Below are 19,444 nucleotides of genomic sequence, written 5' to 3' on the forward strand. Positions count from 1 at the left end.
CTATGGAGGAACCCCTAGTTTTAGAGCCTCCGTTAGCACTCAGAGCCCCAGGAATGGTGGCGTCTTAAATTATTATCAGCTATTACATTACATGGTAGTTACTACATCAGCAGGGAAGGAAAATCAGCAGAGAGTAAGGGACTAGACAATGGGGAAGGTGTTGAGAGAGAAGAAAGGGACTTGGGGGAGAGGGAGGCTCCCGGAAGAAGGCAGAGGCCCTGACGCAGGGCGTGAGACACTTGTCTTACAGAATCCTTGTGAAGAAAGAACGGGACATTTAAGCAGTTTGAATTACACAGTGCTGTATTTGTATTGCTTTAATGATGTCTAATTCTGGGACTGGCCCTTGCTGTGACTCTTAGAATTATCTTACCTGTCCTGGGTTGTCAGCCTTTAAACTATTTGGAGGAAAGATGCCATGTAAATCGAAGGATTTGTGGTTTATACAGTCAAATATATCATTATAGTACACAATCATTTTTAAAAAATAAATTTATTTTTGGCTGCGTTGGGTCTTCGTCATTGGGTCTTCGTTGCTGCACGCAGGCTTTCTCTAGTTGCGGCGAGTGGGGGCTACTCTTCGTTGCAGTGCACGGACTTCTCATCGCGGTGGCTTCTCTTGCGGTGCACGGGCTGGAGGTGCGCAGGCTTCAGTAGTTGTGGCTCGCGGGCTCTAGAGCCCAGGCTCAGTAGTTGTAGCACATGGGCTTAGTTGTTTCACGGCATGTGGGATCTTCCCGGACCAGGGCTCGAACCTGTGTCCCCTGCATTGGCAGACAGATTCCCAACCATTGCGCCACCAGGGAAGTCCCAGTACACAATCTTTTGGACTAAATTTTAATCTAACTTATTAACAAGGGATATGTGATATAAAACATTTTACTTTTTCTCATCTAAATATTACCTTTTTCTAATTGAATGGCTGCAAAAGTGGCAGATTGTCATATTTAGGGTATTTTCACCAACCATTAGTAAGGTGTCTGGACCACCCCAGTCCAGTGGATGGTGACTTTCTTCCTGCACAGTCATGCATCTGCACGGTGCTGGTGGATCCCTGGCTTCTGATCGTAGGCAATGGCCCTCAGCCTGATTTCTGTACCTGGAGGCTGGCTTCTGCAAACCCCCTCTCCGCACTGCACGCTGGGTCTGCTTGTGTGATTCTGATTTTCCCATCAGCCATCAGTGACTCCAGACACCACAAACACTTCCCCTTCCCTGGCATTTCTCCCCAAGTCTCTCCTTTATGAAACTGTTTCTCCGTATTGCTTTTATAACTAAGAGAGCAGGAGCTTTTGATTCGGACAAAACTGGGTTTGAATCCCAGCGGGTTCACAGGTTACGTCTATGACTTCAGGCGAATCACTTGACTCCTCTGAGTCTCGGTGTTTTCATCTGTACAAGGGGTCCCTGAGACGAGATAAGAAAAAGAACAAGCTCGGCCCTGGGTAACGTGTCTGGTCAACGGAAGACACCCCATCCACTTCCATCCTCCCATTTCCTCTGCTGCAGCCAAGAACATTTCCGGTTGCCCCCGTGTTCAGGGCTCCCACCTGCCTCCTCAAGTCCATTCCAAGCAGGTGGAGGGAAAAGAAATACGTCCTGTGTTTCTTCAGGACTCCACGTGGTGTCTTACGTGTGGTGAAGGACCAACAACTGGCCTTTGTTCTTCTTAATGATGACAAGTCACACCCTGGCCTTTCTGTCCATGCTTCTCTAAAAGTAGTCTCTTCCTCCCTATCTGTTCCCCAGAAACACCACACAGAGTGAGAGCTGGACCAGTGAGAGGCATCGCACAGAACAGAGTTCAACTCATGTCTGAGAAATGAAGGTGCTTTAACAAAGGACCACTTTTAGGGGTGTGGGCAGCAAAGGGGGCACCAGCAGGGCGTCTTGGGGGATGGGTCACAGCAGGAAGCCGCCCCCTGCCACACCCTGCCCAGGGCTGAGAGGATGGGGCGAGTGGGGAGCGGCGGCTGTGATCGTGGGGGGAACGTGGCCACTGCCGCAGCCTGGGGGCTAACGCACAGCAGTGAGGTTTCCGGGGGCTACATTCCCCCGCACCTCTCTCCTCCCTGCTTTGATCTTTTGTCGGCGTCTCCCATTGGCTGAATCTGTTCAGAGGCCGAGACAGAGGAGGCCGGTGATGGTGCCAGGGATCCACCCCCAGGGTCTGAAACAAACGTAGGATGGAACAGACAGAGAGTAGCCAGTACACGGCCACCCTCCATTTGTGAGTCCCAGGGTCTCGAAGTTGTCATTTTGCCTCATGTCACAAAATAGAAGGTAGGATTTCAGAAGCTGGTCAGGTTGACATCCAGCATTGGGACAAACCAGCACCAGGTACCTCTTGGCAGGCTGCACCTTCTGTGTAATTCCACCGAAAACCATTACCAAGCCTGAGCAAACCCCAGCTGAGGGCCGTCCACAAAGTATTCCTCAAGGTTGTTAAGGTCGTGAGGGACAGAGTGACAGCGGAACTGCTCCAGATGAACGGAGACTAAGACACATGAAATCCAAATGCCGTCCCATCCTGCATGGACCCGGGTCAGAACTTCTGTTCCTTTTACTCGAAAGGACATTAGTCAGACTCTTGACAAAATTCGAGTAAGATCTGTAGATGAGGTATGTATCATGGTTAATTTTCCTGGTGTTGAAAATTGTTCTGATTATGTAAGAAAGAGTCCTTTTCTTGTTTGAAGGAAATATGATGCTACAGTATTTCATGGTAAAAGGCACGTCTTCCACATACTCGCAAACGGTTCAGAAAAAAATTCTGGTGTGTGTGTGTGTACATGTGTGTGTGTACATGTGTGTGTGCTTGTAGAGAGAGGGAGGGAATGAGTGAGCAAGAAAATAGGGGAAAATGTAGAAAAAAATGGAAGGTTTTGTTAAAGGGTGTTCGGAAGTTCTGTTCTGTCAACTTTTCTGTAAGTGCAGTTACCTTTTAAGAGAGAGGAGAGCCAGCCAGTGTCCGAGGACAAGGACAGTGCAAATGGGAACTGCTCATTTGCATGGTGGGGACGGAGCCCCCAGGGTTTCACCAGGGCCTCCTTGGATGCAGGCACCCCACGTTCTTCCTGGATACCCAGCGACTTCTCTTCTAGTGAGAGAACTCCTGTAGGGATTTCTAGTCCATTCATTAGAATTTGTTCCGTTTTTATTCTTAATGATCTGGTTTCACTGTTTCAACATTGGAAGTTGCCTCTAATTCTTTTTGGAAGTGTACATTACAACTTCAAAATAGGAAGAAGCCAAGTACCTCAGAAAGTCACGCCGTGTCTGTGTTAGAGGGCTTGGCACGGAATCACAGAATTTTCTGCTATGACGTGAGGAAGTGAGTGATGGGCGTAATACTTAATGCCAGTCTTGAAATTGGATTATTTGTCTCCTCCACAGTAGAACTGCTAATACAACATTGGCTTTCTGGGGGAATGGTAGCAATTTGCTTATTTCCCCACTGCCCCATCCCATCCCCCGAGCAGTTGTTTGAAAAGACTATGATTACATATACGGTCCGCACATACTTCTTGGATGTCTTAGAGAAAACCGATAACTACAACGGTTTCAGTGTGGGAAATGTACAGATACACCATTACAACTTCAAGGAAAGTTAGAAAAGTATTCCAGCTTTTTACAAATGCTGTTAGTAATTAGGGCGATTGGTTTGTTTTGGTGGTCATTATTTTTTGTTTGGGGAGTTTGGGCTGTTGGGGAAATGTCCATATTCCGCCTGCTATCTACTTTAGCCCAACTAATGTTACTGCAGGACTCAAGAAAAATGAACAAATTCTATGATGTCACAACATAGGATTAAAAAAGGACATAGTAGTACCAAGTATCAACATGATTGATTTTAAGATTCAGACCACCAGGCAAGCACTATTAGCTGAAATGTCTTTTTTTTTTTTTTACAGTGCCAGAATTTCAGTGTGTCTTTTTTGTTTGTTTGGGGGTTTTTTTGGCTGTGTTGGGTTTTCATTGCTGCGTGCAGGCTTTTTCTCTAGTTGCGGCGAGCGGGGACTACTCTTCGTTGCAGTGCGCGGGCTTCTCATTGCGGTGGCTTCTCTTGTTGCGGAGCATGGGCTCTATGTGCGTGAGCTTCAGTAGTTGTGGCACATGGGCTCAGTAGTTGTGGCTCGCGGGCTCTAGAGTGCAGGCTCAGTAGTTGTGGCCCGTGGGTTTAGTTGCCCCGTGGCATGTGGGATCTTCCCAGACCCCAGGGATCGGACCCGTGTCCCCTGCATTGACGGGAGGATTCTTAACCACTGCACCGCCAGGGAAGCCCCTCAATGTGACATTAATTCAACAAGTGTGTCTTAAGTATGTACTTTGTGTCTAGCATGACGGGGAAACACAGTCAAATAAGACTAGACTCTGACTTAACATTGCCTCATGGTCCATGACTTCCTTTGCCAACAAAATTGATGGGCAATGTAAATACAAGACTATATGTCGGCAGGTGTAAGTTTCTAGAAAACTAGAACTTAATCTGAGAACTATACTTAAAAAAATTTTTCAGGACACTCACTGCGCAGGTGGCTGGGGTAGGGCTGGGGAGTGCATTCAAAGCCCAAAGAGCTAAAATCTCTGAATCAACAGTGTTCATCCCACATATAGTTCCTTCTTATGACAACTTATTTTTGCAAAGAAATATCATTTTGTTAAGCTGCAATTGAGTGCCAAAAGCTCATTTTTGACTGTACATCTGGTTTGGTATCACAAACTGAACAGAAGAACAAGAATAAATGCAATGAATGTTCTACGTGCTAACATAGCTGCCTCATACCACCTTCGAGTTTACTGAAAATAAAATGCTGCAAGACTCTGATTGTAATCTCAAAAGAAGTGTCCCAGGCGTGTTTGTGACAACAGCCCAGCATCATCAGAATAAGGTCACAGGTTCCCAAGGTGAGCACTTTAATGATCAGCACTGATTTGGATGGATGGATAAAACCTGATGTCACTTTTTAAAATAACAACCTCATTGGGAATGTAAACTGGTGCAGCCACTGTGGAGAACAGTATGGAGGTTCCTCAAAAAACTAAAAATAGCTACTATATGATCCAGCTGTCCCACTCATGGGCACATATCTGGAGAAAACACTAATTCAAAAAGATACATGCACCCCTGTGTTCATTGCAGCACTATTTACAGTAGCCAAGACACGGACGCAACCTATTTGTCCATCAACAGATGAATGGATAAAGAAGATGTGGTCCATATATATAATGGAATACTACTCAGCCATTAAAAAGAATAAAATAATGCCATTTGCAGCAACATGGGTGGACTTGGCGATTTTCCTCATAATCTCTTACTTTACCTGAATGCAGCACAGAAAGAGAAAGACAAATATCATATGACATCACTTATTTGTGGAATCTAAAATATGATACAAATGAACTTATGTACAAAACAGAAACAGATTCACAGACATAGAGAACAGACTTGTGGTTGCCAAGGGTGGGGGTGGAAGAGGGATGGATTGGGAGTTTGGGGTTCACAGATGCAAACTATTATATGTAGGATGGATAAACAAGGTCCTACTGTAGAGCACAGGGAACTATATTCAATATCCTGGGGTAAACCATAATGGAAAAGAATATAAAAAAGAATGTATGTGTGTATGTGTGTGTGTGTGTGTGTGTGTGTGTGTGTGTGTGTATAATGGAATCACTTCGCTATATAGCAGACATTTAACACAACACTGTAAATCAGCCATACTTCAATAAAAAATGTAAAATAGCCTCATAACTTTATAATGTCCCTTTGTACATGAATTTGAAGGCCTATAGCAGTAGAATGCAATTAACTATTATTATTACTAATACAGTAATTTGATGGATGAAATTAATAAATTCAATTTTATTAATTCATTGAAATACTGTCATAGGAAATAGTTTATAACATGGTAAAGTGCTCGTGATAGAGTGTTATACAGGGGAGAGTCTCCGACATGGGCCTGATGTTTCCTACCTCCTGCAAGTATTCATCCTCTCGTAGGGTCGTCTGTCACACTGTACCAGCGCTAGCCTTATGGCCAGTAGCATACAGCACAAATGATGGTATGGCACTCCCAAGATTAGGTCCTAAAAGACTGCAGCTTCTGTCTTGGTTCTCCCTCCCTCCCTCCTCTGTCTCTGTCTCTGTCTCTGTTTCTCTCTCTCCCCCTCCCTCCCTCCTTCCTCTGTCTCTGTCTCTCTGTCTCTCTCCCTCCCTCCTGTCTCTGTCTCTGTCTCTCTCTCCCCCTCCCTCCTTCCTCTGTCTCTCTCCCTCTCCCTCCCTCCCTCCCTCCCTCCTCTGTTTCTGTCTCTCCTCCCCCACTCCCTCGGGAAGCCAGTTTCCTCACAGTGTGAGCAGCTCTGTGCCTCTGGGGACAGCCTCCCTGGTGAGGAACTGAAGCCTCCTGGCAACAGCTCCGGAATGAGGTTGAAGCCCCTTACACAGCCCCATCAGGTGGGCTGCAGCTTGGCCACAACCCCCTAATAACTCTGATCCAGACCCACTCATCCCAGAGTCTTGACCCTCAGACATTGTGTGAGATGGTGAGTGTTTATTGTTTTAAACAGTTGAGTTTCAGGTTAACTTGTTACATACAAAAGACAATTAATACTGCCAAATGAAAACCAAAAATATATGATAGGAAATTTGCCAAAATGTTAATAGCCATGATCACCGACTGATTAGTTATGAGTAATTTTCATTTTTTATTAGACTTTCTGTATCTCTTCTTGATTTTCAGCATTTATTATATATCACTTTTCTTAAAGCAGAAAAAAAAACCAAAAAGGGAATGTTTTTTAATTTGGGTTTTTTTAAAAAATATTTATTTATCTTTGGCTGCATCGGGTCTTAGTTGTAGCACGCTGGATCTTTCGTTGCAGTGCGTGGGCTTCTCTCTAGTTGTGGCAGGCGGGCTCCAGAGCACATGGGCTCTGTAGTTGCAGCGCACGCAGGCTTCGTTGCCCTGCCGGCATGTGGGATCTTAGTTCCCCGACCAGGGATCAAACCTGCCACCCCTGCACTGGAAGGTGGATTCTTAACCACTGGACCGCCAGGGAAGTCCCTGTGCTTTGTTTTAATACAAAGCACAATTTTAAACAAATTTTCTTTCATTTCACTACCATGTGTGGGCCACAGGATTGCAGGAATGATGACTAGCACAGATACAGAAAGAGGGATGGCAATGCCAGGCAGTATAATTGGACCAAGAGTTTGAATAAAGTACCAAACGGAGATTAACAACCCAGCTGATTCTGGCCAATAAAGCTGCATGCTACTATACCAGTCAGTACTTTGAAAAAGGCTTTTAATTTTGACAGAATTTCATACTGAGGGAAAAGCTGCAGAAATAATACGAAAATATCTGTTTAACATCATCCCTAGATACCAGCATTCTCTATGAACATTTTGTCAGATGTGCTTTATTAGTATTCATAAGTAGATGAGAGATAGAGAAAGATAGATAGGTAGACAGATAGATGATAGATGGATAGACAGATAGATGATAAGGTGATAGATACTGTGTGAGTCTCCTCTTCATAGCACTTATCACTGTTGTAATTACATTTATTTGTATAATTATTTGATTAATTTTTGTCTTTCCAAGTAGAATATAATTCCCATGATTTTTTTCTTCATTATCTTTTTAAATTGCAGTATAGATGATTTACAATGTTGTGCCTATCTCTGCTGTACAGCAAAGTGACTCAGTTATACACATATATGCATTTTTTAAAATATTCTTTTCCATTATGGTTTATCCCAGGAGATTGGATATAGTTCCCTGTGCCGTACAATAGGACCTTGTAGTTTATTCATTCTACATATAATAGTTTGCATCTACCAGCCCCAAACTCCCAGTCCATCCCTCTCCCTCCCCCTCCCAATGAGTTTTTTATTTGCCATTTTATGCTGGTGGTTAACACTGGCTCATAGAAATGCTCAACATTTTGTTTTATAAATGAAGAAATGAATAAATGAGAGGAATGACAGATAAGGAGATAGACCTGGCCTCAAATCTTAGTTCTAATAAAAGTTATATGTATTTTATTTGAGCCCATCAGCTGGGTAAGGCAGTAAGATTCAAGATGGAATGCAGAAGTAAAGCCCACAAGTTGTTTGAGGGCTGTAAGAAACAGGGCAGAGGGTTGAGCCCAGACATAGAAGCAAAGCAAGAGATGCAGCAACGCTCCCCCCTTGGAGCAGGTCACTTCAATTCTACATATCAGTCAGAATGGGCTGGGTTTTGCTGCACTGACAGGCTGCCCCAAATCTCAGTGTCTTAGACAAGAAAGATTTATTTCCAGTTCCCAGTTCCTGATCAACGCATGATTCTTGGGTCTCAGCTGGGTACTCCACACCACCCTCATCCCAGGACCCTGGCACCCACGATCAGGAGAATTGCTGGTAATCACTCCAGAAGGAAAGGGAGCTCTGGAGGGGGTTTCACCTCACTGATAAAATGCTCTGGCTGAACCGTGACATGGGTCATTGTCATTTCTGCTCACAACTCATTGTCCACAAGTAGTCACATAGGTCCACACCGTCACAAGGGCGCCAGGAAGTAGGATTCGACCACATACCCAGAGAACAAGAACTGGGAATATTGGGGGAATAGCACGAATGACTGCTAACTTTGATGCAGCTCCGACATTTCCTGCCCACCCAGCAGTCTCTGCGACAAATGGGTTTTATAGAGTGGACTGATGACAACTGATGAGAATTTTACAGAAATTCAGCCTAAAGTCATTGCCTCTATTTATCCAAAAGCACAAGAGTTTTCCTCTCTTCCTTCAGTTTCTTCAGCGACATCCCTAGTCATTCCAGAAAGCTTTAAGAACAAAAAACTAGAGCACAACTAATAATTTGTTTGAATGCTTTTTAGTATTTATTTATATTCACCCATACATGTGTTCAACATTTATAGCACTCCTGTTGTGTACTAACAGAATAAATCATTCTCATTGCAAAACAGGAGTCATAACAGCTTGTCATTTCAACTCTGGTCCTTTAAGCAAGGTAAAGGTGTGGTAAAGCAAAAACGGCAATGTGGGAATCCAGGTTTCTAGTCTTAACCACATGTTCCAGATAAAATAGCTGAAGAAAGTGGCCTAAATATTAATATCAGATTTCCGCGTGTAATTTGCATTGCCAAAGTCTGATTATGTTGGTCAGACCAAATCATTTGAAACTAAATCTCTAACAAAAACAGATCTGTTTACAATATAATCTTGATATCTATTGAATCATATTTGAAGAAACAACAAAAGCAACATTCAGTACTCTTTGGCAGTGACTAGGCAGTAAACAGAAATAAGAATTGGATCATATTTCAGATAATTTAAATGATGTGAAACGGAGGGTAGGAGTGACCGAATACAGCAGGCATTTTGTGAACTTCACTAAATCGAGTGCATAACTAAGCTCTCCCGCATGCCAGAGTTCCCCTAACCTCTGGCTATTAATGTGCCCTCTTGCAAGTATGTGAGTGTGCGTGGTGTGTGAGTGTGGTGTGTGCGTGGTGTGTGAGTGTGGTGTGTGGTGTGTGGTGTGTGTGTGTGTGTGGTGTGTGTGTGCTGTGTGCGTGAGTGTGGTGTGTAGTGTGTGTGGTGTGTAGTGTGTGTGGTGTGTGCGTGGTGTGTGTGAGTGTGGTGTGTGTGTGTGTGGTGTGTGTGTGTGGTGTGTGCGTGGTGTGTGTGAGTGTGTGTGTGTGCGTGGTGTGTGTGAGTGTGGTGTGTGTGTGTGGTGTATAGTGTGTGTGTGAGTGTGGTGTGTGCGTGAGTGTGGTGTGTGTGTGGTGTGTGTGGGAGTGTGGTGTGTGTGTGAGTGTGGTGTGTGTGTGTGTGGTATGTGTGTGTGTGGTGTGTGTGTGTGGTGTGTGGGGGTGTGTGGTGTGTAGTGTGTGTGTGTGGTGTGTGTGGGAGTGTGGTGTGTGTGTATGGTGTGTGTGGGAGTGTGGTGTGTAGTGTGTGTGGTGTGTGTGTGTGGTGTATAGTGTGTGTGTGTGGTGTGTGTGGGAGTGTGGTGTGTAGTGTGTGTGGTGTGTGTGATGTGTGTGGTGTGTGTGTGTGCTGTTTGGTGTGTAGTGTGTGTGGTGTGTGTGATGTGTGTGGTGTGTGTGTGTGCTGTTTGGTGTGTAGTGTGTGTGGTGTGTGTGATGTGTGTGGTGTGTGTGTGTGCTGTTTGGTGTGTAGTGTGTGTGGTGTGTGTGATGTGTGTGGTGTGTGTGTGTGGTGTATAGTGTGTGTGTGTGGTGTGTGTGTGAGTGGTGTGTAATGTGTGTGTGGTGTGTAGTGTGGTGTGTGTGGTTTGTAGTGTGTGTTATGTGTGTGTGGTGTGTGTGTGTGCTGTTTGGTGTGTGGTGTGTGTGGTTTGTCGTGTGTGAGTGTGGTGTGTAATGTGTGTGTGGTGTGTAGTGTGTGTGGTGTGTGTGATGTGTGTGGTGTGTGTGTGTGCTATTTGGTGTGTAGTGTGTGTGGTGTATGTGGTTTGTAGTGTGGTGTGTAATTGTGTGGTGTGTAGTGTGTGTGGTGTGTGTGGTTTGTAGTGTGTGAGTGTGGTGTGTAGTGTGTGTGTGTGTGGTGTGTATGTGTGGTGTGTGTGGTGTGTGTGTGGTGTGTAGGGTGTGTGGTTGTGTGTGCTGTTTGGTGTGTAGTGTGTGTGGTGTGTATGTGTGTGTGTGTGTGTTTGGTGTGTGTCTGTGTGGTGTGTTGGAGGCAGTTTTAGGGAGCTGGAAAATTAAATAGAGGAAAGAGAATTGATAATTGGAACATCTTTTGGAAATACTGGAAAGAGGAAAAGCAGCTTTTGCTGTTTCGTATTTTTCTCCATTCACTCAGCTCCTCCTACATGCCAGGCACTGTTAAAACAGTCAAAGACATGCAATGAATAGGGACTTCCCTGGTGGTCCAGTGGGTAAGTCTCTGCACTCCCAATGCACGGGGCTCAGGTTCCATCCCTGGTGGGGGAACTAAATCCCACATGCACTCAGCAACTAAGAAGTCCGCATGCCGCAACTAAGATCCTGCATGCAGCAACTAAGACCCAGTGCAGCCTAAATAAATCTTAAAAATATTGTTTTTAAAAAGAAATAATGAATAAAATGGGAAGGGTCTCTGCCCTCATGGAGTTTATAGGCTGGTGAAAAGGGGAAAGCAATCAGCGCCATATAAATAAATATGAGAATATCAGAGGAGGATAAACACTTTGAAGAAAGTACAACAGGATCGATTCTTCACATCCCTCAAGTTTGCTTTCAAGATGATATCAGCTTTATCTTAAGGCTGGCTCGTGGAGTACGTGTGTTTTGCCCACATCCTTTCAAGATAGTGAGCTTGGATTGTTTTTGGGAGAGCAAGGGAGCTTTTCAGATGTTCTCCCAAACTGTTCTTTGTGTCCCATAGGTCCTAACCAAGCTATGTGTCCATCCACTAAAACTGTGTTTTGTGAACATGGAAGCAACCCAAGTGCCCATTAACAGATGATTGGATTAAGAAGATGTGGTATATATACACAGTGGAATATTAGTAAAAAATTGTGAATGAAATTCTGCCATTTGCAGCAACGTGGATGGACCTAGAGAATATTATGCTTAGTAAAAGAGGTCAGACAGACAAATACTGTGTGATATCACTTATATGTGCAATCTAAAAAAGATCGTATATGCAAAACAAACAGACGCACAGATATAGAACACAAGCTTGTGGTTACTTACCAAAGGGGAGAGGGGAGTGGGGAGAGACAAATTAGGGGTGTGGGATTAACAGGTACAAACTGTGTACAAAATAAATAAACAACAAGGACATACTGTATAGCACGGGGAATTATAGCCATTATCATAAAATAACTTAAAATGGAATTATATAATGCAAGAATACTGAATCACTATGCTATACACCTAAAAGTAAAATAATATTGTAAATCCACTGTAGTTGAATTTAAAAAAATGTCTTGTGAAGAGAAAATACAACAGGATCAAGAATGTGATCAAGGGACTTCCCTGGTGGTGCAGTGGTTAAGAGTCCACCTGCCAGTGCAGGGGACAGGTGTTCGAGTCCTGGTCCGGGAAGATCCCACATGCTGCAGAGCAACTAAGCCCGTGAGCCACGACTACTGAACCTGCACTCTAGAGCCCAAGAGCCACAACTACTGAAGCCCGCATGCCTAGAGCCCATGCTCCACAACAAGAGAAGCCCACGCACCGCAACGAAGAGTAGCCCCTGCTCGCCACAGCTAGAGAAATCCTGCATGCAGCAACAAAGACCCAACACAGCCAATAAATAAATAAATAAAATTTAAAAGAGCAAAAAAAAAAGAATGTGATCAAGATTGCCTAGGGTTAACAGGACTCAAGATGGCAGATTGGGAAGACCCTGAGCTCACCTTCTCCAATGGACACACCACAATCACGACCACACATGGAACAACTCCCCCTGAGAACGACCTGAAGATGGTCAGCACAGCTCTTCTACCACCAAGGATGTAAAGGAAAAACCACACGCAGACGGGTAGGAGGGGCAGAGAGACGTGATCGACTCAGGACCCACACCCCCTGTGGGCGACCCACAGCGAGAGGGGACATCACAACTTGGATTCCTCCTTAAGGAGTGAGGGGTTTGAGCCCCACGTGGGCACGCCAGCCCAGGGGACCCGCACTGGGAAAATAAACCCTCATAACGGGCTTAGAAAACCAAATGTGGATCCGTTAAAGGCCTATGTTAAACATGCACAGTCAGCTATGTTTATAGGATATGCCTAAAGCAAATGAGACAGACATATTAATGTAGGGGAATAGATTAAATTATACCAAACCAACGCGAGGAGAAAGCAGAACTGACAACATCAATATCAAAGTGGACTTCAAGAAAAAATTAATTAGATTAAAGGATGGTTATTGGTAAGAGTTTACAACCAACCCACAAAGTAACATATCCTAAACACATTTGCACCAAGTGACAATTGCACTGAACGGAAAAGCTGGTGGGATGCTAAATGTGACATATCCACCATCATATTTGGAGATTTTAACTCACCTCTCTTAGAATTTGAATGAGCATTCAGAAAAGAAACAAACACACAATAAGGAAACAGATGATATGAACAATTCAGCTATCATTTTTTACCTCAAACTGTACATGAAAATTTTCATCAGCAAACATACTTTTTCTCAATTAATTATGTAACATTATAAAAATTAACTTTATATTAAGCCACGAAGGTAATCACAAAATTATAAAAGAAAAATAATATCAAACCATAAGCAAATGAAGTAGAACTAAACATCATAATAGGATCGTAAGCCACTAGAAAATGTAGATATTCAAATGTATTATAAATCTAGGGAGTGTAAAAGTGTTTGGTATTGGCAATGACCCTATAGATTGATAGACCAGAAAGTCGAGACATAGATCAAAGTAAAAATGGGAAGAAAAAGTAGTATTTCAAATCAGTTGAGGTAAAAAGATTTGTTAAATCATGTTTTACATATTGTTATAGCCATCTCAGGGGAATAACTGGATTCCTTTCTCATCCTTTACTTCAAAATAAATTCCAAACAGACCATCAAGTCAAACGTCAAAAAATGAAATGATAAAAGAGGAAAAATATGGGGGTTTAAAAAATAATCAGAATGAAGAAGTCCTTCCTAAGCAAAACATAAAACACAGAAGAGATAAAATAGATTGATAAAATTGATTTAAAATTGTAAATTTCCATAGAACAAAAGCAATAAACAAATCAAAGTAAAATTTAAAACTGGGGGAAATATTTGTAACACTTATAATGAGGACTTAATTTCATTAATATGTGAAAAGCTCTTAAAAATATATGACTATGATGACCAAACTAACCAAAAATGTTAGATTAAGGCCGAAATCAGCTCACAAAGAAAGAAATACTATTGCAAAGATGCTCAAAATCACCTATAATTTATAAACCAAAAAGAGCAGAATCTAAAATAGACCAACAGAACAGACAATCCTTAATAATTCTGACCTTCTAAAACACAAATTCATAACATAAAAGTTTTTTTTTTAATTTTCCAATTGTCTTTATGATCTCAATACCAAAATCTGACAGATGGCTCAAAAAAAAAAAAACACAAATAAAGCACATACCAGTCTCACTTATGAGTATTAATATAAGAATACTAACAAAATCAGGGCTTCCCTGGTGGCGCAGATGGTTGAGAGTCCGCCTGCCGATGCAGGGGACACGGGTTCGTGCCCCGGTCCGGGGGGATCCCGCATGCCGCAGAGTGGCTGGGCCTGTGAGCCATGGCCGCTAAGCCTGCGCGTCCGGAGCCTGTGCTCCGCAACGGGAGAGGCCACAGCAGTGAGAGGCCCGCGTACCAGAAAAATAAAAATAAAAAAAAAGAATACTAACAAAATCAGAAGCATACTTTTAAAAACACACTAACACCAATTAGGATTCATTTCAGAAATGAAATAATGGTTTCATGTTAGGAAATTCACAAAGTTCATGATAAAAGTCACAATCCAAGCATATATACTGAAAAGAGATTTGATATGATTTAATGTTCATTACTAATTTAAAAAAATTCTTAATAATTTAAGAGTGAGAGGCACCCTATCTTGGTCAGTGGAGCAAATGTCATAACGAATAGTGAGACACAAAAATGATTTTCTTCCAAAGCAGGAACAAAACAAGGAAGTTCTTTGTCACCCTCTGCCTGTTAATTCTGTTATCTGGAGTCTTTGTAAGTTTGTTTCTGTTGTTCATTGTTTCTGTGGGTTCTTGTTCATGGAGTGTTATCACTTGGGGGCCTTTTCCTGATGGTATGCTGGCTATTTTACTTGAAAAACTATTTGTAGAAATTGAGACCAAAATGATGTGATCTTCTTCCAAAGAGAATTTTTAAAGAATTGCTTTTGCCAAGCACCTGGGGTGCCAGCAGTCTGGGTCACCTCAACCCACATAAGGGCTTAGAATTTTGCTGGCCACCAAGATGGCTGGAATCTGGGTCAGAATCCACGCAAGGACAGGTTTCTGCCAGATTCTCTTTACAGGCCAGTGTTTGGAAGAGCCAGGCAGGCCCCAGTGAAGGCTGGTTTGCTAGGCCCACACCCTTGGCAGGGCCTGGATTACAACCTCTGCCCCAGCGGGGCTGGGAACACAGCTCAGCTCTTCCTGTCTCTTCCTGATCTCCAAACACTCCCAGAGCAAAAGTGGACCCGAACACTTGGCTCCGACTCTGGGTTCTTTTCCTCTAAGGCCTTGCCATCTTCTAAGCAGTTTGAAGAGTTTAGGAAAAATGTTCTTACATTTTTCACAGTTTGGGGGGGGTGGGGAGGGGTGGCGTCCAGATCAATATATCTAATAGTGTTGCCCCTTGGGTCATTCTATTAGGAATAGTGGTTAGTAGTCATTTTTTTCCAGTTTTATTGAGATATAACTGAGATACAGCCCTGTGTAAGTTTAAGATGTACAGCATAATAACTTAGATATTGTGAAATGATGACCCGAGTAAGTTTAGCTAACACCCGTCATCTCATATAGATACCAAAAAAAAAAAGTTTTTTCCTTTGTGATAAGAACTCTTAAGATGTATTCTCTTAACAATTAAATATACCTCCACGGCAGTGTTAACTAGAGTCATCGTGCTGTACATTACATCCGCAGGACATATTTATCTTATGACTGGAAGTCTGTATCTTTTGACCACCTTCCTCCAATCCACCCCCCACCCCAACACCAGCCTGCCAGCACACACACCCTCCACCTCCGGTAACCACAAATCTGATCCCCTTTTCTATGAGTTTGGGTTTGTAGTTTGTTTGGTACGTGGGCCTCTCACTGTTGTGGCCCCTCCCGTTGCGGAGCACAGGCTCCGGACGCACAGGCTCAGCGGCCATGGCTCACGGGCCCAGCCGCTCCGCGGCATGTGGGATTTTCCCGGACCAGGGCACGAACCCGCGTCCCCTGGATCAGCAGACCACAGACTCAACCACTGTGCCACCAGGGAAGCGCATGTTGTTTGTTTTTTAGATCCCACACATAAGTGAGTTCATAGAGTATTTGACTTTCTCTGACTTCTTCACTTAGCATCATGCCCTCAAGGTCCATAGAAGCAGAAGTCTTACATCCTTTAAGATTTTTCTGGAAGTTCTGACCAATAAAATAAGACAACAAAAGACTGTAGAAAATGAAAATATTATTCGTGTTTGAAAAACAAAACAAAAAAATCTATTAAGCATAACAAAAGCACAGAGGTACAAGATACAAGAAAAATATTTTTTAGGGACTTTCCTGGTGACGCAGTGGTTAAGAATCCACCTGCCAATTCAGGGGACACAGGTTCGATCCCTGGTCTGGGAAGATCCCACATGCTGCGGAGCAACTAAGCCCGTGCGCCACAACTACTGAGCCTGTGCTCTAGAGTCCGCGAGCCACAACTACTGAGCCTGCGCTCTAGAGCCCGCGAGCCACAACTACTGAGCCCTTGTGCCACAACTACTGAAGCCTGCTCACCTAGAGCCCACGCTCCTTAACAAGAGAAGCCACCGCAGTGAGAAGCCCGCACACCGCAACGAAGAGTAGCCCCCGCTCGCCACAACTAGAGAAAAGCCTGTGCGTAGCAATGAAGACCCAACACAGCCATAAATAAATAAATAAATAAATTTTTTTAAAAAAAGAAAACTTTTAAATCACTTGTTTTTCTATTGAAAATCAATGGACAGAAAATAAGATGAAAACTCTGGAACAAAAAAATCACTAATATAAATGCTATGGTGTTTTTTGTGTCAGCTTGGCTAAATTAATATCCCCAGTATTGAAACAAATACTAATCTAGGTGTTACTTTGAAGGCATTTTGTAAACATAACTAAAATCCATATTCAGTTGACTTTTAAGTAAGGGAGATTATTTTAGGTAATCTGGGTGGGCCTCATTCACTCTGTTTAAGTCCTTAAGAGCAGCACTGAGGTTTCCCAGAAGGAGGAGGAGAAATTCCAGTTGCGTCCCAGCTGTGGACAGCCGTTTCATGCCCAAGGTCTTCTGCCTACCCTTCTCGATGGCCTTACAGATTTGGACTGGCCTCCACAATCCTGTTAACCATTTTTTTACAACAAATCTTTTAACATATACCTCCTACTGGGGTCTTTCTGAAGAAAAATGTCAAATATGGCTGAAGGACATACAAGTAGATAAGAGACTTCTGTGCTGAAAATTCAAAATACTCCAAGAAGTGAATGCAATTAACAATAAAATCCTAGCAAGACTTTTTTTTTTTTTTGGTGAATTCGACAAGTTTCTGCTAAATAAAAAAGAAGAATCAGGGTGATGGAAGAGAAATTAACCTATCAAATAGTAAAGCATGCCATAAGGCTACAATAAGTTTAAAAGTGTGAAACTACCAGAAGAAGGAGCAAGGAGGCCAAAGAAACAGAATAAGGAGCTCAGAAACAGACACATGTGTAAATGGGAATTCAGCACACGAAAAGTGTGATATTCAAATAGGTATAGGGAAGAAGGATACACCAGTTACCTTTTATTAAGAAACACACCATCCAAAAATGCAGTAGATTAGAAGAAGAACCATTTATTTACTTCATGGTTTGGTGGTTTGGCAGTTTGGGCTGGAGTGAGCTGGGTAATTCTTGGGTCTGGGTGCTCCGGGGTGTGCGGTCAGCTGGTGGCTTGACTGGAGCTGAAGGCTTGAATGGTCTCGCTCAGACAACTCAGGAGTCACTGGGAGGAACAGGGGGACTGGGCCACACATCTCACTGTCCAACAAGCTCCCTGGGCCTGTTTATTCAGCACAGAGTTCCAGGAGCAGCAGCGGGTGAGCCTCAATTCCCAGGCACTTTTCAACTCTCTGCTCGCATCATGTTTGCTATCATCCCATTGGACAAAGCAAGTCAGATGTCCAAGTAGAGTCAGCAGAGGAGGACACTTGCAAAGAGCTTGGATGCAGGGAGCAGGGAGCTCGTTGGGGCCATTACTGCAGTCGATCCACCATGATGAATTATTCAATAAACGAAGCTGGGGAAACTAAACCATCTGGAGGGAAAGTAGGCTAGATTTTCCTATATGACATCAAGATAAATTCCAGATATGTTAAAAATTAAATGTAAAAATTGCCATAATTTAATAACAATGTTAACAAATGACAATGTGGAGAAAATATTTGCAACATCTATGGCAATGATTTAAGATCCATAATATACAAAGAGATCTTAGAAATAAATAAGAAAAATGTAAACACCTCCATTAAAGCAGTGGAGAAAAATATAGACAATTCATAGAAGAACTACAAATGGACATTACTCAAAAGAACATACACCCAACATTAGTAATAATCAAAGAAATACAAATGAAAGCAAAACTGAGGTATCAATTTTTGCCATTTAGAAAAAATGTAATGGTGAATTAAATTGCTAAAGAGTGTGTGGGAATAGATATCCTTACATAAAAATTGGCACAGAATTTCTGGAGGGCAGGTTAGCACTACATAGCAAACTTGTTAATTTGCATAGCATTTGATCCATAAATTCAATTTCTGGGAATTTATCCAAAGGATAAGGGCAAAAGAAGTAGATAAAATATATGTATATAAATTAATATTGATGACACCCTTTTTGAAAAAAGCCGAAAATTAGAAACAACCAACTTTTCTGTCAATAGGAATAAATCATGATGGGTACACGCAGTAGAATATTATGCAGAATTCAAATGCATAAAATAGTTCTTTATTGCTACAGAAAGATGTCTGTGACAGATTATTGAAAAAATATATGTAAATTAAAGAAAATATGACCCCATTTATGTGTACGATTTTGTCATTTGCATAAAAAATTATAGAAGAATATCAGATGTCAGGGTTGGGTTTTCTTTCTTTTTTTTTCACTTTCTCCATTCTGCACACAATTTTTTTACAGTAATAAGCTGGCAACCAAATTTTCTTTTCTTTTGCAATGAAATTAGTAATATTCTGCTTTAAAAATATCACCTCAAAGGATTCTTTGACAAGAAATGTTTTTATGCTACATCATTCTGGTGAGTTTAAACATTGTAGTTGGGACTTCCGTGGTGGCACAGTGGTTGGGAATCTGCCTGCCAATGCAGGGGACACGAGTTCAAGCCCTGGTCTGGGAAGATCCCACGTGCTGCAGAGCAACTAAGCCCGTGCGCCACAACTACTGAGCCTGCGCTCTAGAGCCCACGAGCCACAACTCCTGAGCCCGTGTGCCACAACTACTGAAGCCCGTGCGCCTAGAGCCCATGATCCACAACAAGAGAAGCCACTGCAATGAGAAGCTCGTGCACCGCAACGAAGAGTAGTTCCTGCTCACCGCAACTAGAGAAAGCCTGTGCATAGCAAGGAAGACCCAACGCAGGAATAAATAAATTTATTTTTAAAAAAAACATTGTAGTTAAAAGTCTGTGAACTCTGAAGATACAAAATACAATCATGGATTAAT

At 42.7% G+C, this 19,444-nt stretch overlaps 1 protein-coding gene across 1 annotated transcript; it reads right to left on the reverse strand.

The window, feature by feature from the left end:
* Nucleotides 1-9,450: 9,450 nt before the first annotated feature.
* LOC112403187 (histidine-rich glycoprotein-like) lies at nucleotides 9,451-10,304 on the reverse strand (the record flags this gene model as incomplete). Its single annotated transcript, XM_024750540.1, is given in 4 exon segments — nucleotides 9,451-9,540; nucleotides 9,542-9,613; nucleotides 9,968-10,010; nucleotides 10,216-10,304. Coding segments are annotated over 4 exon segments (294 nt in total), but the record flags the coding sequence as incomplete, so codon positions are not given.
* Nucleotides 10,305-19,444: the final 9,140 nt, after the last annotated feature.

Source organism: Neophocaena asiaeorientalis, unplaced genomic scaffold (genome assembly GCF_003031525.2).
Source record: "Neophocaena asiaeorientalis asiaeorientalis breed wild unplaced genomic scaffold, Neophocaena_asiaeorientalis_V1.1 scaffold180, whole genome shotgun sequence".
Taxonomy (NCBI): Eukaryota; Metazoa; Chordata; class Mammalia; order Artiodactyla; family Phocoenidae; genus Neophocaena; species Neophocaena asiaeorientalis.